Source organism: Ichthyophthirius multifiliis (genome assembly GCF_000220395.1).
Source record: "Ichthyophthirius multifiliis unplaced genomic scaffold scaff_1120509250843, whole genome shotgun sequence".
NCBI lineage: Eukaryota > Ciliophora > Oligohymenophorea > Hymenostomatida > Ichthyophthirius > Ichthyophthirius multifiliis.
In genome coordinates this window covers 113,390-138,934 of record NW_004086446.1, presented here as the reverse complement: position 1 = coordinate 138,934, position 25,545 = coordinate 113,390, and the positions used below count along the sequence as shown (strand labels likewise).

The following is a 25,545-nucleotide window of genomic DNA, read 5'->3' as shown; positions in this document are numbered from 1 at the left end:
AAAAATTTATATTTATATTTATATTTATATTTATATTTATATTTATATTTATATTTATATTTATATTTATATTTATATATATATATATATATTTTTTACATACATATATAATTTTTTATTTTTTTATATTTTTATTAAAAAATATATATATATTCATATTTTTATATCTAATACAAATTTTTATAATATATAATAACTTAAATTATTTATTATTTTAATTTTTTTTTTAATTGTTAATTTTTTTTATTTAATAGTTTTTTATAATATATATAATTCATGAATTTTTTTTTATTATTTTTTTTTTTTAAATTATAATTTAATTTACAATATAAAATATATAAAACTCATTCAAATAATGAAATAATTTCAATATAATCTTTAGTTATTAAATTTAATTCGTTTATTAAAATACCTTTTAAAGCTATTTTATAATATAATTTATCTTATTTTTAAATTTAAGATGCATTTTTATTTTGACAAGTTTTAAACTTAAAGCAGAAATTATGAATTAAAAAAATAAGTTCTTTATTCGTTTAATCTTTAAATTTATCAAAATATTTATTAAGAATCTGAAATTTCATTGATATAATATCTTTCTTTAAAAATATTTTTTTTATATAAATAAATGTTTTTTATTTTTACTTTTGATAATGTTTTTATAGCTTTTTTTAATGTCCAATAAGGCTTAATTAAATGTTAATTATTATGAAAATATGCTGCTAAATTAAGAAGCAATATCATAAAAAAGTCATTTAAAGAATTACTATCTTAATTAATATTAAGAAATTAAATTTTAAAAAATATATAAAAATACCTGATTTTAAAAAGGTTAAGTATATAACTGTAAAAAAAACTTTAAAAATAAATTATATAGAGTAAAATTAATAAAATATAATTTACTTTATTCTCAATAACATTGTCTCTGATAAATTAATCAAAAGGATGATTCGAAAAGTTAGGCTTTACATAAAAAGTTAAATTTTACACATTTTTTTCATATTAGAATCCAAAAAGAAAAATTTCTATTATTTTTTTTGATAATCCACAATTATTTTTAATGTCTTCTTCTTTTAATTTTGGGAATATTTCATCTTTGATAACTTTAAAATGTTCATTACTTTTTTTTTTATGGAAAAATAAATAAATAATTAAAAATAAAATTTACCAAAAAGGATATAATTTAGAATTGTTTTTCAAAAAAATTTAAAAAAAATAATCCAAATTCTTATTTATTTCCAAAATCTATACTTTATTGCTTTACCTAATTAAAATTTATTCCTAAGTTAATTTCTTTAAAAAATTCTAAAGAAACATTTCCAAAAGCATTTTGAAATTCCTCTTTTTTCACTTTAAAATTTCCCATTAAAAGCATAATTTCCAAAAATAGATTCATTAATCTTTTTTAACTAAAAAATCCGCAAGAACTTACTTTTAAATCAAATATAAATAAAAAATATTAAAAGAAAATTACAAATAATTATTATATCTTATATAATTTTTATATTTTCTTCCATAAATAAAAACTAAACTAAAATTCTTACAAAATCACAAGAAATTTATAAATCAGCTCTTACATATTGATACTTTTCTACATCTTCTAGACAATATTCTTAAAGAAGTTTTAATATTTAAAATTAGAAGTTAAAAGAGACATTTTTTTCTTGTTTTTTTAAAATTAATATATTCATTAAAGACATTAAAAGATCATTAAATTGTACATATTATGGTAAATCGCGATTATTTTCATTTTCTAGTAATTTATTTCTCAAAAAAGCGTTTAAATTTAAAATATTTTACATAAAAAAAGATAATTAAGTATTATTTTATAAATTTTTTGACAATTTTTTTAACAAATGAAGACTATATTTTAGTTATAAATATATATATATATATATATATATATATATATATATATATATATATATATATATATATATATATATATATATATATATATATATTACAATGTAGGTGAAAGCATTTTCGTATAAGAAAGAATATTAAAAAAATGAGAATTTAGTTATTCTTTTTCATTTAAAAATAGATTTTTTACATATTCAAATTAAGAATTTTTACTTTTTAATTATTAGAAATAATAAAAAGAATACTTTGAATTTATTGAAAGCTATTTTGATTATAAAAATATGAAAAATTCTTTTATTTTAGGTTATTTCTACTACCTTTAATTTGAAAATGTAAAAGAAAAAGGATCTAACAATGTTTAAAACAAAAATTAATCTTCGATTTAAGATTAGAATTAATGAATTAGAGCATTATTTGAAGAGATTTTAGAAAGAAATAAGTTTATTTCAAAAAAGTTTAGGGATTATTTAATAATTAAAACGATATTATTTTCTATATAATTTAATTATATAAATTAATTAAACTGTAGTGTTCATAAATATTAAATGGAGGTTTCAAAAAATAAGTCTATATGTTAAAAAAGATATATGTTTATGTTAATTTTAGAAGAATTTAAGGAATATTTTCAGTAAGAAATGATAAAAATTTCGAAAATGTTATTTTTTAGAGTTGCTCTGGCAAAATATTTTTTAATTTAGAAAATAAAAAAGGAAAAAAATATTAGAATAGGTAGATTTTTATCTTTTTTAGATTATTATTAAAATTCTTAGATTATATATGAATAAGATTTTTCAATAAAAATTTATGTCTAATCTTTATAAAGTTTATTTAGTATTTTTATTTAACAAAACTCTTCTTTTAATGAATAATTTCTTTCTTTTTTAAACAAAAAAAATTGCATAACATTATTTTAAATAAAAAATATTTTTATCTTACCTTCCTATTGTTAATTTGAAAAAAAAAGATAGTTTAATTTAGTTAAGAATATTATATATAAAATGTCTAAAGAATTTTAAGAAAATGCTTGCTTTTCTATTAATTTTTTTAAAAAATTTAGTATAAAAGAAGTTTGCTTTTAAAGTTTAAAGAGTGTTTTTGAAAATTTCTTTTATATATTTTTAAAAATAATTATTTTTTTTATTTAAAAAATTATTACTGTAAAAAAAATTAAAAATTTAAAACAATTTTTTTCATTTTAAGGTTGTAAAAATTCAAAAAAAGAATCATAAATACTTTCGTGATGTGAGTCCTAAAAAAGATTACTTTTAATTTTCTTATCTATATAAGAATTTGAATTATTTAAGTCTAAAAAACAATTAAAAATAGAATTCTCTATTTCTTTATTGTTTTAGATTAATTATTTAGAAATTAATCCAAGTATTGTTTCAAATAGCACCTTTTATATTATATTATTTTATTTATTTTATAAAATAATAAATAAATAAAAACATCTAATAATATATCATAATGTATTTTATTTGTCTTTATTGTTTTATTCAATTATTCTAGATAAGTTAAAATACTATTCTCATTTGTTTTTTAGAAAAAATTTTCTTCGGTAATTATTTTTTGCATTTATCTTTTAAATTATTTTTAATGTTAAAATTCTAAACGAGTATTATTATGAAAAATTAAATCGAAATTCTCAATTATTAATTCCTTCTACTTGTATTTTTTATCTTTTTGATTTTGTATTTATGTTTCATCGTTATTATTGTTAATACTTTAAAGCATTTTATAATAAAAAATAAAATATACTATATTTATAGAAGATATTATAATTTTTTTAAATATTTTAATTAAATATTTTCTTAGTATAAAATAAGAATATTTTTTTGTTTTGTTTATTTAATACAAATTATCAAAATTTAATTCAATTTATTTTTACACTTTTTATTTTAAAAAAATAATTAAATTTTTATGATTTATTTAATAATTTGACTTAAATAATAATATGCATAACTTAAAAAATAAACAAAGGCAAATTATAAAAAAATATATTAAACTTTTTTTTTATTTATTTCATATTTTAAAACAAATTTATTTTTTTTATTTCAAAAATCTAATAGATTGTTTTTATTAATATTATTATTATTAACATAATTAGCATTTTATTATTAATCTTAATTATCATTAAAGCTTCCAAAAAAATCTTCTTCTTCATCAACTTTTTAGGGAACCTTTAAAATAATCTTAAATAAATCATAAATTTAATATATATTTTACTTTTAATTATTGTTTCTGCTATTACTATAATTATTGTTGCTAGCACACATCATTGTTTTTTTATTCTTTGACTAATATTTATATCATTTTTATTTCATTTATAAATTTTTATTTTACATGCCCATGAAATTCTTGTTACTTTTAATATAATTCTGCCTTCATAAATAGGTAACTTTTTGCTGTTTTCAGGAACATCCATCCATGTATTTTAATTATTGATTTTATATTTAAATCTGAAAATATATTCACCCGAAAAAGGAAAATATTATTTTATATGATATAACCTCACTTCTTCTAATTTTAAAGGAACACTAAAATTATTAGAAAAAATAAAATATGATTTTTTACATAAAAACATTGGGACATTCTGAATCATCCGAATCTTAAGGAATATAATAATAAATATTAGTTAGACTTTGTTATTCCATATAAATATTTTAAAAAAAAAACAAATAAAGTAAATAATATAATATAAAAAAATAATATTTTATTGTCAAAATTAACAAAAAATTAACAAAAATAAACAAAAAAAAATATTAAAATAAGTGTATAAAGAAAAGAAAAAAAGATATTTAAATAAAATGATAAAAATAATTATATTTATTTAAGCTATTCTTTTATTCCTTTTTAAATGTTTAAACCTTTAAGAAACAAAAAATATACTAATAGAAGATGCCGTTCGAGAAGTAGATTTGACCTAAAGGTATGCCTCATCATAAACAAAGTTAAGGCTTACAAACAAGGGTGAAACTCCAATCACTCATTTTTATTATGCATTACCATTATACTAACAAGAGCAAACAATAATTGTCCTTTTAAGAAAACTAGACTAAAGTGAAATAACAGGAGTAGTAGTCGAAGATATAAATATCAGGCATTAATATAATGCTACATTAATAAGATTTGAATTGGAAAAAGCTCTGAATAAAAACGAAAAAGTATCAATTACTATAGAAGAAAAGTTTGTAAACCGATAAGAACCTTATCCTAAATAAATTACAGTTTTGGAAAATTAAAATATCCTTTTTAAAGATAATAAATACATTTTTTCACCTTATTATGTTGAATCATAAAGAACTATATATAAGGCTTAAAATATCATGTAAAAATATTTTTATATTTTTTAAAATATATAAAAAAAGATCAAACACAGAAGATGAAGCAGTAACTAAATTAAGAAAATCCGGTTTGAAATATGGAGAATATAAAAACATTTCTCCGTTTTCTGTTTCTGATATATAAATACATAGTGAAAATAATACTCCATTAATATATTTGACTAAATCATCTAAAACAATAGAAGTATGAAAAAGTTTTAAAAAAAAAATTTAAAAAAATAAAGGTTTCTCATTGGGGAAATATCGCAGTTGAAAATTCATATAATTTAGTAAATAAAGGAGCAAATTTAAAAGGAGAATTTAGCAGAGTAGATTATAATAAATACAGCTAAAATTCTGGAAAAAACGCTTTAAAATCTCTTTATGCAGAAATACCTTTTCATGCAACAGGATTATGGTATAGAGATATAATAGGAAATATATCCACATCAAATGCAATGAGAGATGTAAAAATAATAATATAAATAAATATAATTAATAAAAATAATATATAGAAAACGGACAAAGTAGTAAAACTAAATATTCAACCAAGATTTCCAATAATGGGAGGATGGAAGAATGATTTTAGGCTAGGATATAATTTAAATGCAAGCAGGTATTTATATACTGATAATGAAGGAAACTATGTTTTGAAATAACTTTTCTCAATACCTTTTCATGATCTATTAGCTTAAGAGTTCGAATTAAGAGTTGTTTTGCCTGAAGGAGCATACAATATAAAACCAGAATTACCTTTTAATGTTGATAGCTATCATTAAGAAATTACTTTTTCATATTTGGATAGCTAGGGAAGACCTACCTTAGTTTTTAGAAAGAAAAATGTTATAGATTTTCATAATTAATTCTTCTATATTCATTACTCTTTAGGAATTTTCTATATGTTTAAAAAATTTTTAATGATTTTTTGTGCATTTTTAATTTTCTTTTTTTCAATGATATTCTTAAATAGAGTTCAAATGAAAAGTTTTAAATGAAATAAAAGGAATAATTATAAAATAAATATATATTAATATTGAATAATCTGTTTATTTTTTATAATTGAATTTTATTTGCTATGTTCTTTTAATTTTATATATAAATAAAAAAAAAATATATACATATAATTAGTGATAATGTAAAATAAATTATTTTTATAAGAGTAAATAAATTATTTTTATAAGAGTAAATAAATAAACTATGAAACAAATAAAAAATTAAAAAATTTATAAATTTTTTAATATTAATATTTATTTAATAAAAAAAAAAAAAAAAAATTAAATTTTATAATTATAATAATGGATTTTCTTAATAATTTTTCAGAAAATGTCTAAATATAACTTTTCGAATATACACCCGAACAACTTCGTTTATTTTTCGAAGTACATCCTTGGTTAAAAGAGGAAAAGAATGATGAGATAATTTTAAAAAATATTTAAAATTTCTTCAAAATATGCCCATAATAAAATCAATAAATACAACATTAAATTTCTCCAGAGACTGATTTTGAGAAAGAACGCACAAAACATACACTAGAAAGGAGAAATTTATATGATAGTCAGTAAAGCTAATATTAAACTAATAAAAAAATTTCATAATAAATACCCTAATAATCAATTCATCAGCAATTACAAGAATATAGAAATAAAATGCGAATCAAACAAATAAATGATAGAAGATTTAACAATGAAATATAAACATTATAAAAGTTGGATCAAAAACAAGAAATCGAATATAAATATAAAAATGAAAACAAAAATATACAATAAAAAAAATTATTCACTTTGCAAGATATTTAGCAAAACATTAATTAAGAAAATATAGTTTTATTTGGAAAAAAGTGTCTCGAATTAACTAATAATTTTCGAGCTTCCTAAAACCTTCCACATATGGTTTGGAATGAATAACTAACCTTTATTGGTATGTAACATTCTGAGAATATGGGGGAAGAAAAAGTACCTTTTGGGCATTAAGGGTTTGAATAAAGAGTTCATTTGATTTCTTTTAATAAAAGAGGGGTTTATGAGAATGTTGCTTATTGTTCAGAAGGTTTTTAAGATATTCCTAGTGTAATTTTTTAATATAATTTTTATTTTTAATTTTATTAATTTTATTATTAATTTTTTTATTTCAGACAATTGTAAATGGATGGATTAATTCACCCGGACATAGAAAAAATTTACTTTCAAATTCGAATGTTTGTGGAATCTCTGTTTACAAGTAAAAAAATAACATTATAATTAAATCATACTAATTTCTATTTTATTTATGCTTTTTATAAAAAAGGAATAAAAAAGGATATTGGTATTTTACTTAATTATTAGCTTTAAAATGTTGAAATAGAAAAAAATAAAAATTAAAACAAATAATTAATTTCCGATATATAATTTTGTAAACAAAAAAATATATAAAAATAATATGTATGTATCATTTTTATTCTTCTTACATATTTTACTCTTCTTCAATATCATCATCACTACTTTCTTTTTCTTTTGTAAATAGATTTTTTTGTCCGTTTTAGGTACACTAAGATAAATAAGTAAATAAAAAAATATAAATAAAATACTAAATTAATATCAGGCTTATATTTCTAATCAACTCTATCACCGAATTTTTAAACAATAAATTTATCCTCAGTAATATCACAAACAAATATTTCACCTTTTGAGTTTCCACAGGCGAAAATCCAAGGAGAATCTTCGTAAAAAGATCCACAAAAAAGTTTACCCTAGAAAAAAAAAAAAATCATAAAAAAAAAAAAACTATTTAATATATATTACAGCATTAGGATTTTTTTAACAGACTAATAAAGGCTATTTATTTGAAATAGTATTGGTATCCCAAATTTTTACATAATGATCTTACAGAAGTTGTTGCTAAAAGTCCAGGAACAGCCCATGAAGCTGAAACAGAAGTAGTAGTTTTGCTATGTGCTTTGAAACGATAAATATATTCTAAATTAAATTTTCTTGCATCAATGCATGATACATACCCATCTTACGTTGCGTGAACTATTTAATTAGAGTTTATGGGATCCCATACGGCAGATTCGATAAGATCAGAAATTTTTGTACTAAGCTTTATATTTATTATATTATGTTTATTTTTAAATATTTTTTTTTAAAAAAGTACTGCATTTTCAGGGGTTCGAGCATCAAACATAAATAGTTGTTTATCATAACCACCAGTAAGTAAAATAGTTTCTTCTTTTTTATTCCATTAAACAACTTATACTTCACCTTTATGATTATTATAAGTATGCATATTTTATTAAGTGGAAAGATCCCAAATTTTCACAGTTTTATCTGCTGAACCAGAAGCAAGTATATTTCTATATTTTATTTATTTAATTTTATTTATTTAAAAATAAAAAAATACTGTCTAAAAGTACTCAAATTTAAACTCATGACACCTTCAGAATGACTACCGGTTTTAATTATTTTTTATTTTTAAACTTCTTTACTTTTTTATTACTAATTTCCATTTCTCCTCCCAAAACAAAATCAGGTTCGATTACATTTAACACATCTAAATTCCATATTTCAATTTCAGGCAAAAAGCTACCTACAATCGCATAATTTCCTTTTTTTTATTTTTTTAAAACATCATTTATTTTCTATTACCTTATATTTATGTTTATTGTTCAAATGATGAAGGAGCTACTCTTAACCATTCCAAAGATAATGGAAACGCGGAAAGTTATATTTCATGATGAACGAAAAGATTATTTTTATCTTCTTCATATACATATATTTCTAAACTAGAAAATTCTTTTTCCTTTTATATTTTTACGATTTTTCGGTTTTTGTTTATTTATTTTTACTATTTTTGCAGCTACTATTAAAGCATCTGTAGGTCTTATATTAAAATCTTCTTTTTCTTCGTCAGACATTTCATCAAAAGCCTTATTTTTATTTTATTTTATTTAATAGTATATTTTTTTTTTTACTATAGGATCTCCATTCTAATCTATATTATCATCATATTTAAGCATATTTATATCTTATGTAAATACAGGAAGGTCTTTTAATTTAATTTTAAAATAAGATTGTTATTTTTTTATTTTTATTTCTTACTTTCTTCTTCTTCGTCGCTTATATTCTCATCCTCTTATCCTAGTTCTTTTTTTAAGCTTTTATAATGATTAAAAAAATATTTAAACCAAGTCAAAATATATTAATTTTTAATAAACAAAATTACTTTTTTAAACTAAAGGGTCATTTTTCATTTGCTTTATCTGTTCTTCATTTAATTCAAACTCTTTTGGATTCTTTTTTGCGAAACCTTTTTTAATCCAAATTAAAGAACTGACAACGTTTTAGTCCATATTTCAATTTATTTATTTTATTTTATAATTAAATTATATATATTAATTTATTTTTATACTTTAATTTGCACTAAAATAAAATAATAAAAACTAAAAATAAATAAATACGCAAAAAATATTTTTTAAATAATATTCATGCACATTTTATTTAACTTTTTAGTCTTCAATTCTTTAATTTATTTTTAAGTTTTATTATATATATATATAATTAGTCTATATAAAATGCTACATTTTTATAATCTTTATAAGCTTAAAACAAAATTAAAATATTAAATTGAAGAAAAAATTTCATCCGTTTTTATTAAAAAATAAATCAATAAATTAATATAATAGTAATTTAAAACGATTATTATGTAATTTATTTTAAACTAATTTAAATTATATTGACTTTTAGAAGGAACATCTTATTTAATATAGTTTCTTTTTTATGAAAAAAAATATTTTATTTTTTCTAAAATTTATTATAGTTTATACGTTTTATATTAATCATAATTTTATATGGAAAAACTTTTTTAAAAAAAGAAATTTATTTATAAAGTTTAATGATTTTTAAGGAAGTAATTTATTAAATTTTAAAAACTAAACCATAAAGAATTTATTTAATCAAGTATTTATAAAAAAATATACCAATTATTTTTATTAAAATATTACTTAATATTTATATGAAATATTTATATAAACTTTTTTTAAATATTTTAAATGAAAAATATAATAAAAATAAAAATATATATATATATATATTGTCATAAACTAAAGTGTTTCAAATCTAATTAACTTAATTTTGAATGCATTTATAAAATAATTTAAATTATTATTTATAAAGTATATTTCATAAAAAAAAATTATTAACTTTTTATATATATTATAATAAAAATAAAATATATAAAATTGAAAATATTAAAAAGAAAAAAAATAATAAATAAAAGAATTATAAAAATTAAAACATAAAAAGTAAGAAAATAAAAATAATTAAATAAAAAAATAGTATTATAAAAAATAAATATAGAAAGCAAATATGATCAAGTAATTAATTCGCTCATTAGCTAAGTAAACAAAATAAATCTGCTTATATCCTAATAATTCATTCCACTTATAAAAAATAGCATTTGCGTTTTCCCAAAAATCTCCTAGTGATTATTAACCATCAAATAAATTATATATGTAATAATGGGAAATGGAGCAAAGAGAATACGTTGAATTATCACAAGCAATTTTGTCTTGTTATTCTTGTAAGATGCTAGGAGAAATATTAAGAGACAATTTACATATATTGACTGACTTGTAATTATCTCTGAGCATGTTTTAATTATGGAATCATAAAATTGAAGTTGATTAGCATTTTTACAATACTCTTAGTCCTATTTTGAAAGAATTCATTAAAAGATTTGATAGAGAATGTAATAAATCTTTAGGTAATATTACTAATTATTTAGGACAAATGAATGTATAAGATGATGAACTTTGGAAAGTTATTGAAGATAAACTTGTTAAAGAAAGATTTTATAGATATTTACCTCTAGAAATTCTTATTGAAGCAGCTCATGGCATGGCTTGTGCTTAAAGAGGATCCAAATAATTCTTTGATATTGTTGAAAATGTGGCTATTAAGCATAGATTAAGATTAAACAGTTATCATGTTAAACTTCTTCATGATACATATCAAAGAATTCAATAAGGATCTAATTTATTCTTTGAAGTACTTAAGAACCCATAAGCTGATGCAAATGAAATTGCTGGATTAGAATAACATGAATAGCTTAAAATTTCAGGTTGATCTTCGGAAGAAAGCTTTTTAAACATAAATATTATTAATATTATATATATATTTACATGAAATAAATTATTCTCTTAAATATATATATATATATATATATTTTTTTAATGATTTTTATTAGAAACTAAAAATATATAATTAATATTTTTAAATTAAAAATATTTGTAATTTTATAAATAAAACTATTTAAAAAAAAAATGTTGAAAACAAACAAAGTATAATTTGATGATTTTGATTTGCCACAAATAGCATATACGTTTGTTTTAATATAAAAGGAAAAAATTATATAAGTTTTTTAAAAAGATTTAATAAATCAGACGGTGCTAAATATTTTGAGAAAGGAGGATAAACAATTCCAATAGAATATTTAAATGCGGAAACTACCACAAAAAAGTAAGGGAGAACAGTTAAAGTAAAGTTAATTTAGAAAAAAATAAAAAATTAAAAAATTAAAAAGTTACAAGTTAGTGAAGATGTGATTATAAATTCATAAAAACCATAAGATGATCAATAAAATTAAACTAAATTCAATGAATAAGATTTATAAACTTTTTTATAAAAAGTATATCCATTAATAGAAAATGCATTAACAACTTCAATAAAGTCTTTAGAATGTAAAAAAAGAAAAAAAAAAAAATTCTAAAAATAAATAAAAAAAAGACTATGCTCCAAAATGGACAGATTAAAGAAAAGAAATAACCACCTTATACACGTTATCAAATTCATTAAACTCATAATATGAAAAGGATACATAATTAGAAATAACAGACATAAGTTGGAATTGTACAGGTTTAATGTTGGCAGCTGCATATGGTAAATTCGAACATTTAGGATCTTCTAATGAAAGAGCTTTTTGTTGCGTATGGAATTTGTCAAAACGAGATTTTTAACAAGACAAGCCATTAATAACAATAGAAACTGAGGTAAACAAAAAATTGCAAATAAATTAAAAAGAAAAATAAAAGTGCTCTTTAACTGCTGTAGAATTTCATCCTTCTAAACCATCATGGTTAATAGGTGGTTCTTTTAATGGTTTAATATTTAAATTTTAAAATTGTAAAAAAATAAAATATATAAAAAAAGGTGAAATTTTTTTTTGGGATTTATCAAATGAAGAAGAAAGTTTAATTGCAAAATCTTCAATAGATGATTATTTTCATAGAGAAGCAATTACCTAGTTGATATGGTTAGAAAACAAAAAAGCAGGTTCTATGCAAATAAGTTACGTAAAAAGATAATAAATAATTAAAAGTATTATTTTTCTTTGAAAAAAAAAAGAGTCTACTTTCATTAAGTACAGATGGCAAAATTTTATTATGGGATAAATTAGAAGAAAATGTGAACTAAAATCCTTTATAATATCCAACAAAGGGTTATTTTTTAGTTCGAAAAAAGATGGTGCAGTTGTAAGTGTAGGTGGCTTATGTTTTGCACAGTCAAATGAAGATAAGAATACATTCGTGATCGGTTCTGAGGCTGGCTCCGTATTAAGAGGAGTAATAACAGGTTCAACTATGGATTCTAAGAATAAAAATATATTAGAATAGCAATAGGGGAACACGAAAATAACTTGGAAATAAAATACAAATAATTTTATGATGAATATATTCAACAAATATATTTTAGATATAAAAATGCATGTCGAAAAATACTGTTTAAATAAAGGACTAAAAGAAGTTGATTGTGAAAATATTTTCTCTTCTAAACCTGATATTCGTAAAACGTATATTAATCCTGTAGCTTTTGCTTTTGAACCTCATATAGGTCCTGTTTATTCTATTTAATTTTCACCTTTTATTAGGAATTTATTTATTACAGCTTCTTTAGATGGTGCTGTTAAATTATTTGATCTTTTATACGTAAATATTTTTTAAAAAATAATAAATATTTTATTAGGCTAAACCTCTTTTTAATGTTGATAATTTTGGTAATTATATTTTTAAATCATAATGGTCACCTACAAGGGCATCAGTTTTTGGAACAGCACTTTCAAATGGAGAAGTTCATTTTTACGATTTATTGGAAAATAAAAAAGCACCCGTTTATATTATTGATGGTAAAGACATGGAGTAAGGAAGTTAAGCAATTAACATTAAGTTTAATTTTAAATAAAACGATTTAGTAGCTGTTACATACACTAAATGCAAAATAAAAATTTATTAATTGTGCGATTATTTAGTTTAACCGAAAAAGGATGAACTTTAAAAGTTTTAGCAATTAATTGATGAATTTAAAAATTAATGAAATAATAAAATATTTATATATATTTATATTTAAATGTAAATTTTATTTATTAAATATATAATAAATCTCATCATTTGTTTTATTTTAACTATTTAAGTAATTTTGAAGCATCTGTTTGATTTTCCTGTTTAGTTATATAAAAGAATTATAAAAAAAATATTTATTTAATTTACTTATTTAATATCATCCAAATTAATAGTTTGATAACACATAGGGCATACATTTTCATTAATAGATAGATATTTTTTAAACATTTAAATATTCGCTGGCATTTTACAAGAAGGACAAAAACATAATTAATTAGCAATAATATGTCTTTTAAAAAATTAAAAAGTATATAAATAAAAATAAATTTAATTTTTTTAATATACTATCCTGTAGCAACACAATAAGGAATAGAATTTTAACAACTATTACATACAAGACTATATTCATCAACAAGTTCTTTACAAAAAGGACATTCCGTTTTATTTTCAACAACTTCTTCTTTTAATGGTTTTCTTGCAATATTTTCTATTTTCATTTTGTATTTTTCATTAATACTTTATCTATATTCCGGTCTTACAAGCTCAATAGACCATCTATATGCTAAAGGCTTATTTTTACATTTCATAGCCGCAATAACTGCTGTAGTAAGAATATTGACAGTATGAGTTGTTGAAAACTAACTTATATTTTTACAGACACGATTAAGTAAAAAGGCAGCGATTTCACTTTCTTTTTCATCATCTTTAGATTTTATATATTTTGAAGCCAATAAATAAGAATGTATAATCATTAACTTTTATTCTAAATCGAATGGAACAGGTACATTATGCTCTTTTACTTTTTATAATGTTTCGAAAAGTCTATCATGAGCTGCTTTATAATTGCCTTAATCATGATCATCTGTAGCTATCGTTATTGCAATTTTTACCAAAGCATTTATATTTCCAATTCTATCATAATATTTTAATAAATAAATTGGATCTTTAGGTTATCCGTCTACTTCTCCTAATAAATAATCTAAAAGAGTAGAATTTAAAGTTTCTTAACTCTTATTTCGGTAAACTAATTCTATCATCTCATCTATATGCATATCCCCTGCTTTGAAATATAACTTTAATGATTTCATTGGATTTTTTGTTTATTCATAATGTTATGCTGCTTTTAGCCAAATTCTTTTTTTTTAATTTTTTTTAATTTTTTTAATTTTTTTAACGCTTAATTTTCGTAAAATTGTGCAATTCTTAATCGTTCTTCGAGTGTAAATTCTTTCATGTTATCTGCATATGAGTCCATTACATTATATTATTGAGCTTTTAAAAATGCTTCTTCTTTTTTTCCTGCTAAAATCATGAACTCTACATGCTCATCCTAGATTTATTTTATTTATTTAAAAAAATTGTATTTTTTACATAATTTCCTTATTTTTCACAAACATTAGCAACCATTTAACAAACAGTACTAGTAGAACATTTGTTTCTTAAAACGGCTTTAGCTTTTCCTAAATTATCTAACTTGTCTAGATTTAAACGGATTACATCCTCCCAAGATTCTGCTTATTCATAAGCTTATTCGGCTTCATTGTAAGCTCCTGGATTATAAATTTAATTTAAATTAATTTATTTTTTTAAAAAAACCTTCAGATTCTTTAGATTTTGCATATTACTTTAACAATACTGGAGATTTTATTTAACTCATTAAAGGAGTTGCTAATTTGAATTATTTTGACTAGATATAAAGAGATGCTGCTTTTTCTAAAAGTCCAGACTTTTAGTAAAGTTCTGCAGCTTCAATATATTATTTCATATTTTCGCATACAACAGCGATTTCAATAATAATCTAAATAAAAAATGTAAAAAGAAAAAATATAAATATATTAATATACATTATTATCTGTTAATTCTCTCGCAATATTAACTCCTCTTGGAATATCTCCTAATTTAATCGAAGTTCTAGAAATACCAGCAAAACATTATTAAGTATGAGCTTCAATTTTAACCTTTTCATGAACAAGTAAACTTTCTTTATTAATTAAATTAGCTCTTTCATACAATTTTCTAGCCTCTTAGGCATTACCTTGATTCTCAATTTAAAAGGCTAATTTTCTACAGATGAAAGGCTCTTCTTAAGGTGCAATATTTTTAGCCAAATTTAAAGCTGCCAAATAATCTTAAATGTCTGATCTCATTTCAAGTGCAAAAATTGGTTAAGAGCTTTTCAAATAAAGTTCTTAAGCAAGATCATACATACCCAAAACCATTGCGACATTTCCAAAAATTATATTTTTTTCATTTACATGTAAAAAACTTTATATAGTCATTACCATAGATAAATTTCCAGCCAACTAAAAAGCTTTAAGAGCAACTTTTAAATCTACAAATTCTAATGCCCTTCTACCCAATTCATTATATAATGTTATATTATCAAGAATGCATGCAGCCAACAAACAGTTGTTGTATTTATGTAGTTATAGGTTTTGTAAAAAATACCTGTACTGACCTTATTCAGTGTCTTCAGCACCTTTATAATTATTTAAATAGCTGTGAGATGTCAAACTTTAACCAGCTATTGTCCCGTTAGCAGTGAAACATTTTAAATATCCATTAGTTAAAGCAATTGGTTTTATACCTCTTTCAAGAATAGTAAGAACTGGTTGACCAGGTTATTTAATTTCTTTATTAATTTTATTTTAATTATAAAAAAATAAAATATATTTTTATAAAAATATAATATATTTTTTATAATATAAAATATAATAATATACATTCTATGGCTAGAAGTTCTTATACAGGTTAAATTATAGTACCGTTAATACTATTTTTATTTATAATAAATGTCAATAATTTATCATTTTCAACTGTAACAAAAAGATTAGGATCTTTTTAATCCCAAATAATCTATAATATTTTTTATTTTTTTTATTATTTTTTAAAAAAAGTACTCTTTCTGTTCTCTAAGGAAAATTTTGCAAAGGAAGAAATTATTCCGAAGCAGTTTCAAAAACAAAGGCCAATCCTTTATTATCTATACAAACAATTCTTGTCCCTGAAAAATTAGGATATATTCTAATAATAAGTATTTCTAATCCAGTGTTTGGTAAATATTCAATAATAAATTATTAATCTTCCAAATGAAAATATCTAATTTTTCCTTACTAATCTAAAAGAATCAGAAAATCTTTAGTTAATCCAATATTAACAATTAACTTTTCATTATCTGATTATGGAAATTTTCTTTTAAAAAAAAATTAAAAATAAAAAAATTATTTTGAAAAATATATACATATCTTTAATTTAATTAGAATGAACAATTGGATGTAGAATACATTTTCCATCTGATAGAACTGCTGCCCAAAAATCATTAAGTTTAACATCTCTAACGTTACCCATATAATCTCTTTTTTATACTAATTCACCTCCTTTAATGATTGCATTCCTTTTCTAATCTAACCATAAATAATACCAAATTATATTATTGATTCCTGCCGCTAAATGATATAATCCTAAAGACAAAAAAGCCGGTTCGTTTTCTAAATTAATTGCAGTTAAAGTATTAGTTTAACTAATTTTCGAAGATTCTATTATTGCAACTTCTACAAAAGAAGTTAAAACAGCTACAACAGGCCCATATATGCTTGTTAATTAAGGAATACTAGTCAAATATCCATAAATATGACCATTTGATGTTGAAATAACTAAAAGTTATCCATTTCCAGCCCATTCCATTTTTGTAACTGTTCCAGCGTTCTTTGGAAGTTCAATTCTTTATTAAACAATTTCGTCCCAACTTCCTAAATTATATATATGTATTTAGTTTTCCCCTGCTGCAGCTAATTTATAAACTAAATTATTAGTACACATTGCATCTAAAGAACTCTAAAAAATTCTTTTTGATTATATTTCATCTCTAAGTTCTTAATTATGAGTAGAAATATGGGAAACATAACCTTCAGTAAAGGCTACTACAATATATCCGTCTCCAAAAAGTTAATAATCAACCATTTTTCCATATTTGGCCTCAAAAACTAGTTCCAAAGGAGTTTTATTTGAACTTACATCAAACATTAGTAAACTTTTATAATTTAGGGATGCTGTTATTGTTTTATTTGAAATTTCTCGTTCATCCAATTTAGGCTTAGCCCATTTTACGTTTCTTGGCTCCATTTTCACGCCTACAGAATCAAATTTTGTATCGGAATTATGATTACTTACTGTAAGCACTTTTTCCTCACTTCCAGTAACTAATATATTAATATATTAAAATTAATTTGCTTTTTAATAAAATATTTACCTAAAAGACCTTCTTCGTTCCAATCTCCAGTTGTTATTTTTTTTGAATGTTTACCCATTGTAGGAATTTTTTTTTGTGTTTTTTTATTATAAAAATGAAGAATTCCTTTTTCAGTTCCTATTGCTAATACAGGATGAGTTCGGCTCCATTTTATGAAAGAACATTTACTTTTTTCATCTAAATCTAGTTATTAAAGATTATTTGCAAAAACATTCCATAAAAATATATATGCGCAGCCTTCAATTAATATTGCTAAGTATTCTTGGTCTCTATCCCAATTCAAAGCTAGTACTTTACCTTTTACTTATAATTGTGTTTCTTTTAGTCTTTTTCCTCGCCTTTTTATTTATTATTTTTAACTTTATTTTTTTTTTACTTATCTAATACATATAATAAACGTGACTCTCCACAGACTGCTAAAAAACTGGAATCTTAACTCCATGCGAAAACGCATTTACCTTATCCATTAATATCTTCTTTGTATTCAAATATCTATTAATTTTTTTTTTATAAAATTATTATTTATTAAAATATTTTTTTTTTTTTATAATTATTATAATCGCCATTTATTTTTTTAAAACATATTCATTTAATTTTATTACTTTTTTACTAGATTACATCCTTTTTATTTCTTTGTTTATGTTTTTTCTTATTTTGTTATTATATATTTTTGAAATTTTATTTTTAAATTAAAAATTATAAAGAAATTTTATTTTATTAAAATAATATTTATACAAATGTTTAGATATTTTAAAAATGAAACATATAAATCTTAACAAAAAATAATTTAAAAAAACTAAAAAAATATCATGATAAAATAAAAAAAATATTATTTATAATAATAAGGAAATGAAATTAAAAATTTAAAATATATAATTTAATAAAATTACATTATTTTTTAATACAAGTTTTCATTAATTAAAAAAAATTATTTAAATTCAATAAATATTTTTTCCTTTTGTTTGTTAAATTTAATTAAAAAAATAATCTTAGAAATTCATGCAAATATAAAAGAAATGATTGAAAATCAGGTATTTGTTAATTTTTTAAAAATAATAAATAAATAAAATAATAAATTATGAATTTATAAACAATTTTTTTAAAGGAATTATTATAACAAATAGAATTATCAAAATAATATATATATTTAATAATCTATTATTTTTATAGTTCAAATAAAATCATTTATTTTTTATTTATTGAATATTTTTATAGCATTATAGAATGGTATTTTTTTATATTTTCTTTTAATATTTTTTGATAATTAAAATTTAATTTTTTTTCTTGCATTTTGGTTTTATATTTAAAAAAAAAAAAAATCTTAAAAATTAAGATTTTATTAAAAAAAATGATAGTGCCAAAAAAAATGTTTATATTCCAAGTTTTTAAATCAATTTTATTATAAATTTATATTGTGAACTCATGTGCTTATATTTACTAATTAAAAATATTCATTTGAATATCCTTACTTATAAACTTTGTAACAAAGGAGTAAACTTGCTTTTTCATTATATTTCAATATCTTAATGAATTTGATATATCTTTTAAAAAGAATTTGTATTATTAAGTTATTAACATTTTGAGCAGTTACTATTATAGAACTTTGTTTCGGTAAATCTGTAAATAAGTTTAGTGTAATTTCTTACAGTACTTTAATTTTTTTTTTAAGCTTACATGTATTTTTGTGTTGTTAAAATCTATTATCTTTCATTTAAATAAATTTTATATATAAATTAAATATCGTTGGATTATTAACCATAAATTAAATAGAATAATTAAAATTTTGGGATTAAATTAAGTATAATAAAATTAGGAAATAAGGGCACTTTTTCCTAAGATTATCCTTAAAAGCTTCTTAAAGATTAATTTATATAAATTTGATAATTTAATAATATTATTACAAAAAAAAGTATTCAGCTGCTCACTATGTAAAAGCAGGATAAAATTTAAAAATAAAAATATTAAATATCAATATTATTATTATGTCCCTGCAAATATGTATTTAGAATACCCCTAATTTTGCAGTAAAAAACATATATAGATAAAAATATTTTTCTCTAGTTTTTTATATAATAAAAAAAATACATTACTTTTTTAATTTAATTAGAAATAATAATATTTACATTCTATCATAATAATTAGATCTGCTAATAAAGCATAATTTAATTTTTTTATATGTATCAATTTTAAAATATTTTAAAAAACATATTTGATAAAGGTATATAATTTATAAACTTATATTGGCATAGGAACTTTGCATTAATTTTAGTTAATACTTGGTTTTGCATTTAGCAAGGTAATATCAATCCTATCGGTTGTACACATCAGAATTTAAATTATGAAAAAGTAGTAAAATAAAGATTAATAACTGACTTTTTCCTTAACTTTCAAGCATATTAAAGTGAAGGATATATAAATTCTACTATATTGGTATTCTATACGTCATACTAAATGTTTAGTGATTAAGAATTATATCATCAAAAGTTTGATGCTACCCTTTAATAAATATAATTTATTTTAATTTGAATAAAATTATTTTTTATTAATTAATTATTTTTATTAATATTTTATCTAAAAAATACAAAATAAAATTAAATATTTATTCTGAATTTAAAAAGAGTGAACAAAATAAATAAGAAAAATCTCTATAACAACAACAAAAATTTTTCAGAATGACATCAGAAAGTTTAAAAAAGCTAGAAATATATATTCTGGAGTCATTAAAATTTCAAAATTATGGACCAAAACTCGATAACTAATAATACTAATAATATTTTTATTTTGTATATTAATAATAATATTAAAGCATATTAATTTTTTTATTTATTTATTTAATATAAATAAATTCTTCATTTTTAAATATAATTTTAAAATATATTTTATTCATTTTTATTTTAAGAAAAGTTTAAATATATTTATAATGTATATATATATTTAACTATCAAATCATTTATACATGAAAAAAAAAGATTGTTAATATTTATTAAAATATCGAATATAATTAATATATTAAAACATTCTAATTATTTAATTTATTCTAAATGAAAACTAAATTAATCAATTTATCTTAAGATAAGTATACTAAAAAAAAAGGAAGATGAGAAACTTTTTTTCCGTTTATCTAATTCCAAAAATAGACCTTTATTAATAAGAATATCTTAAAGGTAAACAAAATAGTGAAATTTTATTTATTTAGATAAGGGTTTGAGTGAATTCTTATTATGAGTAGAACCTCACTTTGAAAAGGCTTAAAATTTTGATTTGAAAGAATTTTATTAATTAAAATATTATATATGTTGCTTTTTATTTATTTAAAAAAAAGTTGTGAAAGTTAAAAGGAATTAAAATATAAGAAGTCATTAATTGATGATTAATTAAAAGCATTTAAATTGTATAAATAATTGTATTTGACTAGAAATTATATCTATATTTAACTTTTTAATTGGTATTATTTAATATACATTTTCGTAAAAAGAATTTTTATTTAATTTTTTTTTTTTTGTAAAGCATATAATTTATTAGATTTTTTTATGATTTTTTTTTTTTTTTTTTTGAATGGTAAATCAAAGAGATTTTTTTAATAAAATTTTTTAAATAAAAAAAAATATTGAATTTTAATTGAAAATAAATATTACCACAAAATTTTAGATTAAAATAAAATAAAACTTTTAGCAAGAAGAAATTTCTTAAATAAAGAAATAAATTTGCGATATTTAATTAAATTACTTAAAATAAACAATATTTTTCACAATTTTTATTATATGTATATTTTCTTGTATCAATAAAAAAAAAAAAATATTTAGAATTTATTATGCTTATAATATATATAAACCATATTTTTAATAATTTTTATCAAAAATATTAAAAAAAATTAAAAATTCATAAAAGAAAGTTATGAGCTTTAATTGCTAATCATGCAAAATAATTGAAGCGAAAATACAAGAAAAGTAAAAAAAATTATATAAAAAAGCTTACAAATTTTAAAAAAGTTAAAAAAATGTAATTCAATCGAAAAAATTAAATGATCAATTACATAAGCAATTATAATAAATAATTGAAAATGCAAATAATCTAATAAAAGGTTTAAAATTTTAAAAACCAAAAACTTAAGAAACTAAAGAATTTTCAGAACGTATACATATAATAAAAGAAAATATAAAAATAAAAAAATAGAATGCTTAGATAAGGAAATACATAATGCAATGGATTAATTATAATTCTATACAAATTAATTGAAATAAAAAAATTCTGAATAAGATTAATTCACGATATAAAAGTAATTTTTTTTAAAAAAATGTATTATAAAAATTAAAAGCTTATAAGAAAAAAAATAAATACTAAAAAATCTAAATGAAAACATTGAAAATGAAAAACAGAAAAAACAAAAATTAGTTTAGTAATGTCGAAAAGAGGATAATATTGATCTACAAAAAAAAAATATTTAAATAATAAACTAATTAAGGGTAGAATAAGCATTAATATAGGAATAAATAATACTTTAAGAGTAAGGGTTATAAAAAAGAAAATAAGATAAAGACAAAATGTAATAAAAAATATAAAAAGTGTAATAAAAATATGAAGAATTATGTAAACTAAATAATATTTAACCTTAAATCTTCGAGGGTCAAGATAACATCGAAAAGATGAAATAAATTAAAAAATCTGAATCATAAGTAATTGAAAAAAAAGAAAAAGAATAATAATTATAAAATTATAAATAAAAGGAAATAACATATGAAAACATTTTAAAATAAAAGAAGAAATAAGAAATTCTAGAAAATATAATATGTCAATAAAAAGAATAGCATGAATTAAAATTAAAGGATTTAATAATGAGCAATTAGTTAGTTTCAGAAAATGATAATTTAAAAAAGCAAATTGAATAATATAATTAAGTATATTTTTTTTTAAAAAATAAAATTAATAAAAAAAAGGATTAAAATATTACAAACAATTTTTTATAAGAATTATTAAATTCTAATTCAAAAAATATAAATAGTCCTTCTATTTATTAAACCTATTATGTAATTTTTTTATTTTTAATTTATTAAAAAATATGTAAAGAATGATGATGATAATTAAAATATTAAACATGAGCATTAAGGAATATAGTTAAAATCTTCTTAGGCTTTAATTTTTAAAGATGGAGATGATCTTCCTTCCTAAAAGAATTATTTTATGAAAAGGATACGTTTTTTTTGTAATGATACTTCAATTTTTTCTATAGATACAACTTATTAATTAAGTGATGGATCTTTAAAAGTCTTAAAACATTAAGATGAAGATTTTTAAGAAGATACATCTTTAAAATTAATTGACATTTAATTTAAAGATGGCGAATATATAAAATTTTTGTAAGGATATATGGATAAAAGCCATATATGTTATATTCATATAAGAACAAATTAATTTTAAGATTTTTATATAGGAAATAAATAAAGAGTATTGCTCCTTTAGAAATTTTAATTTTCAATATTACCGAATTTTAAGGTAATAAATATTTTTGGTGCTTTTGATTTTATAAAGAAAGGAGAAAAAAAATAACTTATAGAAATCGGAATAGAAATGATGAAAATTTTTGAAGGAGAAAATAAGAAAAAAATAAAAGAAAATTAAATATCATTAGAAAAAAATAATAGTTTAAAAGTTTTAACTGAATGATTTTTTTATTTTATTTAAATAATCATTTTATTTTTGGTTAATTTTTTTTATTTATTTCATTTAAGTTACTTGTTACTTTTTTGTTATGAAGTTACTATTGTAATAATTTCAATTTAAATATATATACATACAATATTTTTTAATTTATATAAATAAATAGTATTTTACATTATTATATATACTATTAAAAATAAAAATCTTACACGTTTATATTTTTTTTTTTAACTCAATTAAATAAACAAACAAAAATTAATTAATTATTCATTTTCTCTTGCCTTTTTTTTTGTCAATTGGCTTTTCAAAATTATAGAAAAAAAATAAATTCAATTATGTGAAACAAAATTTTAAAATAGTTATAATAGAAATAACTATTATTATTTTTGGTATTAATAAAATAATAAAATTTATATTAAATTATTATTCAAATAAAATAATTCTTAATTTTAATATTATTATAGTCGTATTAAATTAAATTTAAATTATAATTTATTTTTCAAATACTTAAACACTTAAACTTGTTTAGTAAAATTATTCTATAATACTATTTAATTTAGTTATATAATTTTTTTTATTAATTAATATTTAACTTAAAATATATTAAATTGTACTAAAAATATATATTGCTTTTAATTAATTAAATCATATTTTATTCTAAAAAACAAAATATTTATAAGTAAAAAATTGATTTAATTATAAAAACAGAAAACAAATATTTATTAAATTAATCATAATTTATTCTAAAAATAAAATAAATTTTTCATCATTGTAAAAAAAATATTATTAAGATTAATAATATATTAAATAAAAATATCTTAAAAATCATAAATGGCTATTCTAAAATACATTGCTTTGACTTCCACTACTGGAATTCTACCTGTTCTATCTCATTTTGTAGTACCAATACCATAATTCTTATATGGGATATTAGGATTAATAGCAGTTGGAATATCAGTATTCTTATGGGCATAATCGCGTTGGGAATCAGCTTAACCAAATGAATGGTTACTTTTAATTGAAAACGGATAATTAAAGAAAGCTGGAATTGGTTTGTAGTGTTTTAGGGGATTAACATAATCAGTAGTAAAAATGAAGAGTGCTATACATAAAGTTAATTTTGATGCAAATCATGTATCTAAGGAAATGTAAGGAATAACTGTAAGAGGAATGACAATATGGGAAGTAGACCCTGAAAAAGATGGTCCTTTTGACTGCTATAAATATACATAAGACGGAAAAGCTGATGATAATGTAAAAACAATGTGTGAAAGTATATTAAGAAGTGCCTTAGCAAACTTAGAATTAAAAAAAATAATGACTTCAAGGGATGATTTAATAAACTATATGAAGAAAGATCTCTAGAAATAACTTAGCAAATGGGGTATAAGATGCTAAACTATAGAAATTACAGAAATAAGAGTATGTTCTAAAAGTGTATTCGAAGATATGTAGGCAGAATTTAGATAAGAAAATAGACTTAAATCAACTTAAATAAAACTTGAAACTTAAGAAAAAATGACCTTAAATAATGTCCAGGCTGATATTAAAAATAACAAAAATTATTATGATGGATTATTATAAAGAGAAACTGAGTCTAAAAAGTAAGAGTTCAATAGAAAAAAATAAGAACTAAATATTTTCGAAAAAAACGTTGAAATCCTTAAAAGTAAAAGTAATGCTGAGAAAGAAATCGAAATGAAATAAATAGAGGAAAATCATAAGATACAGTTACAAGAAATCAAAAATGAAAATGAATAGAAATTACTTAAAGCTAAAGAAAGAATCGAATAATAAAAGAAACAATTAGAAATCGAGAAAGAAATGAATGAAACTAACTTTCAAAAATATTAAATCGACTCAAATAAAAGAATCATTTAACACATTGGTATTAAAGGCTTTAAATTTCATAATTATGTTGATGCTTCAAAAAGTAATGATATGTCTAGCTACTTACCAGCTTTTGATAATTTAAAATTTGTTTGAAATAAAAAAGTTTTTTTTATATTAAAATAAAAATAATATATATTTTTTAATTAAAATTATGCTTTTCTATATTTTTTTTTTTAAAAGTTTCATATTAAAAA

At 19.4% G+C, this 25,545-nt stretch overlaps 9 protein-coding genes across 9 annotated transcripts, besides 27 other annotated features; 4 read left to right on the top strand and 5 right to left on the bottom strand. All coding sequences in view use genetic code 6, as the record gives it.

Moving 5' to 3' along the window:
• Positions 1 to 4: 4 nt before the first annotated feature.
• Positions 5 to 90: a microsatellite.
• A 1,126-nt stretch (positions 91 to 1,216) lies between these two features.
• Positions 1,217 to 1,254: a microsatellite.
• Positions 1,255 to 1,872: 618 nt separating this feature from the next.
• Positions 1,873 to 1,961: a microsatellite.
• An 838-nt stretch (positions 1,962 to 2,799) lies between these two features.
• IMG5_099800 (hypothetical protein) lies at positions 2,800 to 4,517 on the bottom strand (the record flags this gene model as incomplete). Its single annotated transcript, XM_004035390.1, has 4 exons — positions 2,800 to 3,259; positions 3,963 to 4,043; positions 4,379 to 4,400; positions 4,438 to 4,517. Coding segments are annotated over 4 exons (643 nt in total), but the record flags the coding sequence as incomplete, so codon positions are not given.
• Positions 3,952 to 3,998: a microsatellite.
• Positions 4,166 to 4,203: a microsatellite.
• A 67-nt stretch (positions 4,518 to 4,584) lies between the features above and the next one.
• Positions 4,585 to 4,619: a microsatellite.
• Positions 4,585 to 4,620: a microsatellite.
• A 50-nt stretch (positions 4,621 to 4,670) lies between these two features.
• On the top strand, positions 4,671 to 7,521 carry IMG5_099790 (ribophorin i, putative; the record flags this gene model as incomplete). The annotated part of the gene is made up of 8 exons (XM_004035389.1): positions 4,671 to 5,191; positions 5,232 to 5,391; positions 5,432 to 5,653; positions 5,702 to 6,028; positions 6,681 to 6,744; positions 7,008 to 7,252; positions 7,318 to 7,403; positions 7,470 to 7,521. 8 exons carry the CDS (start codon positions 4,671 to 4,673, stop codon positions 7,519 to 7,521), a joined length of 1,677 nt encoding a protein of 558 aa, XP_004035437.1.
• Positions 5,655 to 5,700: a microsatellite.
• Positions 6,317 to 6,378: a microsatellite.
• Positions 6,325 to 6,378: a microsatellite.
• Positions 7,254 to 7,313: a microsatellite.
• A 70-nt stretch (positions 7,522 to 7,591) lies between the features above and the next one.
• IMG5_099780 (transducin family protein WD-40 repeat family protein) lies at positions 7,592 to 8,516 on the bottom strand. The gene is made up of 3 exons (XM_004035388.1): positions 8,316 to 8,516; positions 7,964 to 8,261; positions 7,592 to 7,911 (listed from the first exon to the last, which is right to left on the bottom strand). Exons 1-3 carry the CDS (start codon positions 8,360 to 8,362, stop codon positions 7,657 to 7,659), a joined length of 600 nt encoding a protein of 199 aa, XP_004035436.1. The 5' UTR covers positions 8,363 to 8,516; the 3' UTR covers positions 7,592 to 7,656.
• Positions 8,517 to 8,518: 2 nt separating this feature from the next.
• Positions 8,519 to 8,547: a microsatellite.
• Positions 8,548 to 8,612: 65 nt separating this feature from the next.
• On the bottom strand, positions 8,613 to 9,510 carry IMG5_099770 (hypothetical protein; the record flags this gene model as incomplete). The annotated part of the gene is made up of 3 exons (XM_004035387.1): positions 8,613 to 9,206; positions 9,260 to 9,304; positions 9,384 to 9,510. The coding sequence occupies 3 exons, from the start codon at positions 9,508 to 9,510 to the stop codon at positions 8,923 to 8,925; spliced, it is 456 nt and encodes a 151-aa protein (XP_004035435.1). The 3' UTR covers positions 8,613 to 8,922.
• An 863-nt stretch (positions 9,511 to 10,373) lies between these two features.
• Positions 10,374 to 10,458: a microsatellite.
• Positions 10,378 to 10,419: a microsatellite.
• Positions 10,419 to 10,494: a microsatellite.
• Positions 10,495 to 10,669: 175 nt separating this feature from the next.
• On the top strand, positions 10,670 to 11,421 carry IMG5_099760 (hypothetical protein; the record flags this gene model as incomplete). Its single annotated transcript, XM_004035386.1, has 1 exon — positions 10,670 to 11,421. The coding sequence occupies one exon, from the start codon at positions 10,670 to 10,672 to the stop codon at positions 11,282 to 11,284; it is 615 nt and encodes a 204-aa protein (XP_004035434.1). The 3' UTR covers positions 11,285 to 11,421.
• A 111-nt stretch (positions 11,422 to 11,532) lies between these two features.
• Positions 11,533 to 12,189, bottom strand: IMG5_099750 (hypothetical protein). Its single transcript, XM_004035385.1, has one exon. The coding sequence runs from the start codon at positions 12,185 to 12,187 to the stop codon at positions 11,792 to 11,794; it is 396 nt and encodes a 131-aa protein (XP_004035433.1). The 5' UTR covers positions 12,188 to 12,189; the 3' UTR covers positions 11,533 to 11,791.
• A 144-nt stretch (positions 12,190 to 12,333) lies between these two features.
• Positions 12,334 to 12,366: a microsatellite.
• A 101-nt stretch (positions 12,367 to 12,467) lies between these two features.
• On the top strand, positions 12,468 to 13,528 carry IMG5_099740 (WD repeat protein; the record flags this gene model as incomplete). The annotated part of the gene is made up of 3 exons (XM_004035384.1): positions 12,468 to 12,510; positions 12,563 to 13,143; positions 13,181 to 13,528. 3 exons carry the CDS (start codon positions 12,468 to 12,470, stop codon positions 13,526 to 13,528), a joined length of 972 nt encoding a protein of 323 aa, XP_004035432.1.
• Positions 13,529 to 13,598: 70 nt separating this feature from the next.
• On the bottom strand, positions 13,599 to 17,884 carry IMG5_099730 (WD repeat protein; the record flags this gene model as incomplete). The annotated part of the gene is made up of 11 exons (XM_004035383.1): positions 17,804 to 17,884; positions 16,796 to 17,753; positions 16,455 to 16,746; positions 16,278 to 16,410; positions 15,399 to 16,186; positions 15,151 to 15,352; positions 14,926 to 15,104; positions 14,730 to 14,884; positions 13,900 to 14,688; positions 13,702 to 13,843; positions 13,599 to 13,652 (listed from the first exon to the last, which is right to left on the bottom strand). The coding sequence occupies exons 1-11, from the start codon at positions 17,859 to 17,861 to the stop codon at positions 13,599 to 13,601; spliced, it is 3,750 nt and encodes a 1,249-aa protein (XP_004035431.1). The 5' UTR covers positions 17,862 to 17,884.
• Positions 14,691 to 14,726: a microsatellite.
• Positions 14,692 to 14,728: a microsatellite.
• Positions 16,207 to 16,276: a microsatellite.
• Positions 16,213 to 16,268: a microsatellite.
• Positions 17,885 to 18,475: 591 nt separating the features above from the next.
• Positions 18,476 to 18,537: a microsatellite.
• Positions 18,538 to 18,601: 64 nt separating this feature from the next.
• Positions 18,602 to 18,645: a microsatellite.
• Positions 18,646 to 20,303: 1,658 nt separating this feature from the next.
• Positions 20,304 to 20,351: a microsatellite.
• Positions 20,334 to 20,367: a microsatellite.
• A 414-nt stretch (positions 20,368 to 20,781) lies between these two features.
• Positions 20,782 to 20,840: a microsatellite.
• A 2,735-nt stretch (positions 20,841 to 23,575) lies between these two features.
• Positions 23,576 to 23,631: a microsatellite.
• Positions 23,632 to 24,230: 599 nt separating this feature from the next.
• Positions 24,231 to 24,281: a microsatellite.
• An 8-nt stretch (positions 24,282 to 24,289) lies between these two features.
• Positions 24,290 to 25,444, top strand: IMG5_099720 (spfh domain band 7 family protein; the record flags this gene model as incomplete). The annotated part of the gene is made up of 1 exon (XM_004035382.1): positions 24,290 to 25,444. The coding sequence occupies one exon, from the start codon at positions 24,290 to 24,292 to the stop codon at positions 25,442 to 25,444; it is 1,155 nt and encodes a 384-aa protein (XP_004035430.1).
• Between the last annotated feature and the right edge of the window lie 101 nt (positions 25,445 to 25,545).